We start from the raw sequence: 9,059 nt of genomic DNA on the forward strand, positions 1-9,059 counted from the left end.
GCTTAAGTGACTTGCTCCAAGCCCCTTGCCTGTAAGTGGCAGAACCAGGATTCAAATCTAGGTCTGGTTGGCTCCTGGTACCAGCTTCTCAGTCACAGTTTTAAGGTTGGAAAGTTGCCCAAGAGGGAAACAATTCAAAAAGGGGTCAGGAATGCCAAGGTCAAACTTTGCCTACTTTCTGTTTTTCCCTAACTAAACGTTGACAAGTAAAAGCAATTTGCAAAACATACGCGGGATGCCTTGCAGTCTCCAGATTCCAGTTACTCAGACGATTGCAAGAGTGCACTGGCTCTCTCCCTCCTTTCTCTGTTATGCAATCTAACCTGTCTTAAAGGAGTGTCAGACCTTTTTCCCTGTAAGCAATTTCAGAAGTTCACAAAACAGAATGTGTCTTAAATTTATACAGATTTCTTCCCTGAAGCACACATTCATTTATTTTCTTAATATAAGTTCTGAACATTGTGCTAACTGTGGGCTGTAACTAAAATATGCACGTGTTGCAATGTGGATCTTCATTTATAAGAGAGAGTGCGAGAAATCTTAGACATCTTACAGATTTGTATGTGTACTATTTTTCTGTTTCTTTGCAAGCATATTTCCTTTGCCTTTTCCTCCCTATTTTCAGGATGGATGACGGCCGGCTCTTAGACTACCTTATGAATCATGATGAGCTGATGGAAGAAAAAGTAGCTTTCTACATCCGAGACATCATGGAAGCCCTACAGTACCTTCACAACTGCAGGGTTGCACATTTGGACATAAAGGTAATAAGAAATAGCGACCCTAGCAGGGGAATGGTTAAGTCCAACCTGCCAGTCATTACCCTTGAGAGATGTAAATTCTTATTTTATTTTTTTAACTGACATTAAAATCTCTGAATATTGGGTTGTCACACAATTTGTGTGTTATTTGTGAGTGAATAAGAACACACCAGAGTCACATGACCTCTGGGGTAAGAGAAGGTAGGGAAGCTTTAGCCACTTTGTCTGACTCTATAGAAGGAATCCAATAAATGTCACCTTCCTTATCATGGTGCTCAAAAAAGAAACTCCTGTTTTCCAAAATAAAGAATTTACCTTTTCTTAATTCAGTGCAGAAGTAAGGGCTAGTTAAGAAGACGTGATTTTCAATGTCCAACTTTTCTGAAGTCCCATCCAAACTCAGAATTTAGTTCAGTTTGAAGCCTCCTGGGCACTCTGCATAGGAAATGTCCCATACACGACAGGCTTGATCAAAGAATAGCAGAACCATGTTTGAACGGATGGAGTCCTCCTGGTAGTCAGAACAGAGAGCTGAACTTGCCTTCTCTTCTCCCCACCTCCTTGGATCTCCACAGCCTGAAAACCTGCTCATTGACCTACGGATTCCAGTGCCTCGAGTGAAGCTCATTGACTTGGAGGATGCTGTCCAGATCTCAGGTCACTTCCACATCCACCACCTTCTGGGGAACCCTGAGTTTGCTGCCCCGGAAGTGATCCAAGGCATCCCTGTGTCCCTGGGCACCGACATCTGGAGCATCGGAGTCTTGACATATGTCATGCTGAGCGGGGTCTCCCCCTTCTTGGATGAGAGCAAGGAGGAGACATGTATCAATGTATGCAGGGTGGACTTCAGCTTCCCCCATGAATACTTCTGCGGTGTGAGCAATGCCGCCAGAGATTTCATCAATGTGATCTTACAGGAAGACTTTCGCAGGCGTCCCACAGCAGCCACCTGCCTGCAGCATCCGTGGCTGCAGCCCCACAACGGCAGCTACTCCAAGATCCCCCTGGACACCTCCCGCCTGGCGTGCTTCATAGAGCGCCGCAAGCATCAGAACGATGTGCGGCCTGTTCCCAACGTCAAGAGCTACATTGTCAACCGGGTGAACCAAGGGACATAGCCATCTCGCAGGCCCCGAGGTTTCACATGGAAGTGCAGTGTGAGCCAAAGCAAGACTGAATGTGTCTGTAAATAATTCTGTTCATTATTTCACTCTACATGGTTCTCTGGATTGAGAGGTGTACCTCTTATACCTTGTCAGTGGTTATTCAGGGTCTGAGAGGCACTAAGATCGCCCCAAATCTAGGGACTTTCCAGAAGGTCATTCAGATGGGATACAGATGCTGAGTCACAGAAAGTATTCAAAAGCAAGGCAAAGGTAACAGGAACAGTAGCTGTTATGAAATTCTAATTGTGAGTTCCAAAATGAGAGGTTAACTGGACAAAACTTAAACTGACTGTCATGAGTATAAAAGATTTCTGCCTTTGCTGAAATTTTAAGAAAAAATTCTATTTAACAGAGATGTCATGTATGTCAATTATTCTGGTGTAGATTACTTAGATATAGTTTCTTAATAGGATACATATACACATACGGTAAAATATATTCCATTCCGTTTTCAGAGTTTTATAATATAGAGATATATATGAAATCAATCATAAGTAACTTTGAGTGCTCCAGTTAAGACAATAACTTATTTACCGAAGCATTATATTGTTTTGACGAAGCACAATTAGATGACAGGTTTTTTAGAGCATTTTTAAATCTTGTATAGAATTCTTTTACTAGAACCTGTGCATTAAGAGAAAGCAATGTTACCCTTTTGCAATCTGTGAACGAGAAGATTTTTCTCTCAGTCACAGGTATTTGACTCACATAGGTTCTGTTTATGAAATGCTACCCCCAGATTCACTGGCAGCTCAGAGTTCATCTGGCAGGAAAGCCTGCTAAGAAATGAGTCCAAATACAGTAAGAGTTGTGGGGCTATTTTTATGTCTACTCTTGGTTTGAAATAGATAATGAATAAAACAGGTTCATACAAAAGTGCAAATAGAAACCTTTCCTATAATGCCTGTGAACAACGTAAAAAACCACACTTTCTGACGTCTTCTGCAGCTGCACAGCGCAGTCCTCAGAAAGCTGGCCTGCTTTATTTCTAACCCTTTGTGGAAGCAAAGGGGTGCTTACCAAAAGGAGGCAGCCATATAGGTCTTCTAAAGGCCTGGTCCCAAGTCCTTTTTGAAGCCATGGAATAATATCTGATACATCACCCTATCAGAGCATTGCGTTTTAATTGCAATCGCAAATCCTATCACCGTTCAGCCGCCAGTGTTTCCCTGGACTAAAAGGACTACTTGCACTTTGAGGCCAACGCTGCTTTCCGGTGTATATTCTCCGTACAAGATGATTATGAATTGCCCATTTTTTCCACTGGTGGAAAAAAAATTTACACCTGGGCATTCCATGGTTTCTTTCTTTTTGCTTTTTGGGAAGGAGTTTTTGTTTTTGTGTTTGTACATGATCCACCATTTGTTTCCTAGGATGTGTTTTAAAAATTGTTGTTATGCAAATGATATTTAAAAAATGTAACTCAAGTGTTCGTCCCAATCAGGTTTAATGGCATTGCCTCTCTCCTATACTAGGACTGAGAAAATTAAAATCACGCAGCACAGAAGTGCAAGGAGAGAGTTTACGAAGGATAAATAGAACTACAAACCTATCTAAATGAGAAAGAATGATGGAAACGAAGCCTGAACCTTAAAAACACTCCCGCAGTGGAAATGTAGAACTAAAAATATTCATCATTCTTTTCCATTGGTTTCAAAGTCAACTTCCTCATCTACCCTCCACCTCATCCCATCCAAGATTATAGATTAATAAAATAGTAGAAAGTACAAGCAATAAGACTAGATAGCACTTATGTATTTTCAGGATTAACCAAATACATGGAAACTGACTCCGACTGTATTTGTTTCCTCGCTTTCGAATGGTCCTGGGTCACCAACTCTCCCTTCCTCAGACCTTTCTCTTGACTAACCTTCACAGTCTTCATGTATATACAAATACTATGTGATACGGTATTTTGAAATTTAAAATTATTTACTGAAAAGTCTTTTAGTAAACATGTCTTCATGATAAGATGGAACATAAAAGAAGAAAGGCTGGTCCCTGGAGCTCATCATAGGATAGATCACAGGCACTGAGGATTCCAAGTATCTATGCAGGATGGCTTGGCAAGATCTGCTCTGTACACTGTGGACAATGACTAAAGGGCCCCCCGCTGAGTCACTGTGAGTTTTTATGACCCTGGAGGAGACAAGCTGAGTTTCTGCTGGAGAAGGACAGTGGTGTACAGACTGCACAGGAGAGCACTGACGAAATCATGCTGTGGGGAGGGCAGTTAGGAGAATGTTAGAGCCAAAGCTTTTATAACAGCTTTTACATCAGAGTGGGAATGGTCCAGATGGGAGGCTGTGTGGAATCCTCCTCCCCAAGTACACATGCTGGGGAAGTGCGGAGACAGGAGAGGAGGGACAGAGGGATGAAAAGTAGTAGGATTTTGTTCACTGGCGCCAACATACAATCATTAGAGTAGAATGAATTTAATAGAGGTCCCAAGAGAAAGGGTGTATATTTTATATAGCATGATAACTGAAGAAAACTAGTAGGGCGGCTCCCTGTCTGCAAAGCTCCTGGTCCCTCCCAGCAGGGATAGGATAGTGTTCCTGATTCGAGAATTCTCCATAGCAAGTTGGAAATCACAAGGAATCCCAGAAGATGAGGAAAACATACTTTAGGTTGCTCTGTGGTCAACTGTGGAGAGGGCTGAAGGGTTAGGAACCACTTTCTTGTATCTATTTTGGCAGAGGTATTTATGACTTTGTGGTAGAGAAGAGGGGAGAGGCAAGAAAATAGTCCACTTCTACCTAATTATCGTAGTTCTTGAAATCCAAATGTAACAAGGAATTAGTAAGAGTGAATTTCTAGTTAAAACGGGAAAAATAAATTTTAATTAAAGTTGCAAGCTTCTTACTTGGCTTATATTCGTTGCATCTGATTTGGGGTTTTTTGTTTTGTTTTGTTTTGCGGGATGCAGAAAGAAGCAAAAGATCAGGGACCACAATAATTTTTTAAAGGTATAATAATTTATGGCATCTTTTACCATTGTTTCCAATTAGATTTATATCCACTTACAGCTGAATGTGAGAAAATTTTGAAGAAAAAAATTGTAATGTTGGAGGTGCCCTTCAGGTCTCTCACAGCCATAAACACTCTTGGGGGAGTAGAGAAAACAGAGGAGAAGCTGGCTTCACTGCTTTGTGGTTCACAAAGTCTTTATAAACAGTAGTGCCTTTCAGAGGGGAAGATGGGAGATAAAGAAGTTCATTGTATTTAGACTGACTGATATTACAGCATTTTTCCTTTATTTTAAAATATCTTTTAAATGAAACCATCTGAACATAGTGTGAGCCCAGGAATTCTTGAGTTTCAACCTCAGCTATTCCTGATTCGTCCTTTCTTACAGAAAGTCTTTGTTTTTTTCTGCCCCAAATGTGCCCATTGTTAAAATGGGAGTTGGGGGGAAGGAGAGAGGAATTAATCTCATATGAATGTTGGGAAAATACCTTAGTTGGGATGTCTAGAAAATACTTTAATTTTTTTTAAGTGCTATACACTGCCAGTGCTAAGGATTTTGTCAATAGTAACTTGGAACATTGCAGGATTTCAATATTCACATCTTTAGATACCATTGGCAAACTCATGAGATTAAATTCTGTAAATTGATTTTCATTGGAAGTACTAGGTGCTCTTTGTCTGAATGTTATTTGGTCTTAGGCTGTAATTTTGATCACTTAAAAGCTTGTCTACAGAAAAAGGCTAGGAGGGGTGGTGAGGTCTTTGTCAGTAAACTGTTTTCTCCGGTATGTCTTACGGCAGAAGCGAAGAGCGAGATGCCCTCCAAAGCAACCATGGCTCTCTTCTCAAGTGCTGGCCTCTGGAAAAACTAACAGAGAAGAACCCAAACAGCCACTTTCCTTATGGGAGGGCAGATGTGAGAATAAAATAATTTCTGATATCACAACTCATATCTTCAGAGTCTCACAGGTATCAATTATAAGAGGCAAATGGAATGCGCAGGTGTAGAAATGAATTGGACTGTTGGGTTTTGGAGGGAAAACCTTAGATCTTTTTTTTTTTTTTTTTTTGATAATTAAGTGTTTCAGGAGCAGCATATTTGCTTCCCCATATTCTCCGTGATTTAGTGCCCGTGAGTCAGTCATTCTTTTTTCTTGCCTATGTGGAAGAGCATGGAAATTTAGATTTGTGAGAATATGAGGGAGCAAATATGTTATAAACTGGATGGTGGTTATTTCCGAGTATTCACCAAAACTTTGTCCCATGAATTTGATAGAGGAGGAATTTGATAGTAGGGCAAAAGTGGAACTCACCACTTCCTTTGGGGAATGCAGGCCTTATTTCTTTCTATCCTGGGTGGCATGTCTGTGGAGTCTGGGTTAGGCAAACATAGTATGTGAGCTTTTACTGGATTTATTTACATTACAGTTTTTCTTAACTATTTAAAATCTAGGGATCACTTGGAAATGAATGATTAAACCCAGGGCAGGGTTAGGAAAGATAAGGTTTACACATACTCCACTAATAAAAGAGGAGCTACCATGTTAATATCTGTTTTCTAAAAACTATAAGACTTTTAGTTGTCTCATTAATTCTAGGAGGTCAAAGGGGCTGAAATTTTCCATAGCATTAGATATTTTTCACAGAGAATATTATTCATGTGAGAAATCTATACCAAAACAGTAGAACACAGAAAGAATTTCCATGAAGGCATTTCTTCCTCGTTTTCAATATATGTAGAAGTTATAGAGGAAAGGGAAAAGCAATTATTCTAAGACAAATTTTCATCTTTAAGGGACATTTCTGGAAAGCCTGAAATGAATACTCATAGGCTATTGTGTTTCCTGTCAGCCTGTTTGCTGGGAGATTCTAAAATGTGGTCAGATTCAAATGATCGAGATTAATTGTTTATTCAGACAACTGTTATTTTGGATGGTGAGGATAGCTGAGAAAAGGGAAGGTGGTAGAAAAGAGTGCAAAGAACAATTCTCAGAGCACCAATCCTGAGGCTTAACTTAAGCAAGCAAATTTGCTAGCCCAGGAATACGTAGTATAAGAGTTCCATCAGTGCCTGACTTCTATCAGGAAATGAATCCACATCCTGGAGTATTTATGGGGACTGTTACTGGGATCTCAAAGACTGTGGTTATGAATTTGACGTTAACAGAACATACATCTTCTCTTACTAACTTAAGCCATATCTGTCATCTCTGTGTTTGATTTTTTGACCCTGGTGCTTTTACTTCTGTTTCTGCCAAACTTCAGCCTACTCTATGGGGAAGGTGAGTAAAACGAGTAGTTAGGACAAATGTGAAGACTGTGAAAAAGCTAAACATATTCTTCAGAATGAGATCCTAGTCAGAGAACAGTAGTGATCAAAGTGCAAACTGTTGGAAAATATGGATATATGTACGTCTGTACATGTATATAGTGTATAATATGTATGTATATGTTATTGCTCATATGCAGAAATCTATCCATTTGAAGACAGCCCAGAGGGTCAATTTTTCTATTAGAAAACCATTTAAGGCCATTCAAAACCATTAGGGCTGATGGGCAGAGTTAGAGTCTACTCATTTGGGAATTATTTGCTATCTATTGACATCTGCAAAGCTAAATGAACAAAGCTTGAAACATAATGGGACCGTTATTAAGGTTATTCTGTCTATCTGGAGTCAGGAGAATCTTTATGTTTGAACTATTAATGGTTGGTTTGAAAACTTCATTGGCACCTCTTGGTTTTGAGTGACTCCTCCCCACCAAGTATTTTGAGAGTTAGGGATGGGTTTCTCTGGCCATTCAGATAAAGGGCCTTATCCAAAAGTGGACAGGTTTCCCCATAGGGACCATTACACATATACATATAAGTACATACTTCCATCAGGCTTGTAACAATTGATTTAAAATCACTCCACAGTATTGATAAATAGCTCTATATTTTCAAGGTGCAGAAGAATTCCACAGCCTTAATTATTTCAGTGTCTTGCTGGTCTGCCTTAAGTGTATCTTCTGGGTTTTTGGTTGTCTCATTCTTTTTAAATTTTTCTGCAGTTGTTCATTTTGTATGCACACAATGTCGTTTTGTAAAGGTAGGTTGTAAATATTTTATTTGTAAGTCAAAATCACTCATGTGTAATGTTGTAAAGTGATGACCTGCTGTCTTGTTATTATTACTACAGTAAATGTTGTAAGTTATGGATGAAACTTCAAAATGTACATCTCACAAGTTATGCATTCCTATAAATATACTATACTAAAGATATTCTTGCTGGTGATCTTTTGTTTTCTCATTAAAACTTCTGTTATAAAGAAAAGAGTATTTTTTTTTTTTTTGCTCTTTCTCCAAATATATGAAAGCCTTTGACAAGGTGAAAATATTGCATTATTATTACAACACATTTTGCCCAGCACTTTGGAAAGAAAGCAAAAATTTGGAGCCTGGAGAAGTATTCTAGGCCATTTCTCTATGCAAAGATGCCAAATAAGTCTCAATGTGAGTTGTTAACTTCATTCTGTTGCTTTATTTGGCAGTTTTGTTAGAAAATTGGCAGGTCATTTGGGATGGATCCAGCATGTTTATGCATCATAGTGTGGACTCCAGGAATCTGGATTAGCCTATTCAAACATGATCAGGCTCTGAAAGAGTGTGTGTGCCACTCAAGGGCAAATGAAACTGATTCATAGAACACTGTCAATTAGCTACTGTGTGAAAATTATTAAATGAAAACTTCATTTAAATTGGAGTGAGAAAGCCTTGAAGGAGGAGCTCTCAGGTACACACCAGCACATACCACCCTATGCTATTTATTTTACATTCCTGGGAAGGATAGAGGCTTATTTTACTACCCCAACATGAGGAGGGAAGATTTTCTCCTTGCCCACCAATGCTTCCAGTGAAAAGTGACCAAGACTCAGCCAATAAGAAACTGTTACCTCGAACTTTTCATTTACTCCAATAGACTTTCCTTCAAAGCAGTCGCTCCCAAATTCCCCTGTTTCTCTATCAAGTAACATTCCTCTCCTTTGTTTTCCAGGCTTGTCTATGTTCACCCTAGTTTGCATGTCCCAAATGCAATTCCTCTGCCATTCCCAAATAAAATTCATTTTGCTGGTAAAATAACTGGCCATTTTATTTTTAAAGTTGACAAGTGTTAGGGAT

General features: G+C 39.4%; 1 protein-coding gene across 13 annotated transcripts in view; it reads left to right on the forward strand.

Annotated features, from left to right (window-relative positions):
* The window catches only part of KALRN (kalirin RhoGEF kinase), a 616,045-nt gene extending 607,840 nt beyond the window's left edge, over positions 1-8,205 (forward strand). For 11 of the 13 annotated variants that reach the window (XM_032480571.1, XM_032480620.1, XM_032480579.1 and 8 more), the window contains 2 exons: positions 626-764; positions 1,337-8,205. In XM_032480571.1, the coding sequence (XP_032336462.1) occupies positions 626-764; positions 1,337-1,882 (685 nt within the window). In that variant the 3' untranslated portion in view covers positions 1,883-8,205. The remainder of the gene's footprint in view (positions 1-625; positions 765-1,336) is intronic. The other 2 variants (XM_032480587.1, XM_032480738.1) reach the window with 1 other exon arrangement.
* The last annotated feature ends 854 nt before the right edge of the window (positions 8,206-9,059 follow it).

This window comes from Camelus ferus, chromosome 1, assembly GCF_009834535.1.
Source record: "Camelus ferus isolate YT-003-E chromosome 1, BCGSAC_Cfer_1.0, whole genome shotgun sequence".
In the NCBI taxonomy this organism is placed as follows: Eukaryota; Metazoa; Chordata; class Mammalia; order Artiodactyla; family Camelidae; genus Camelus; species Camelus ferus.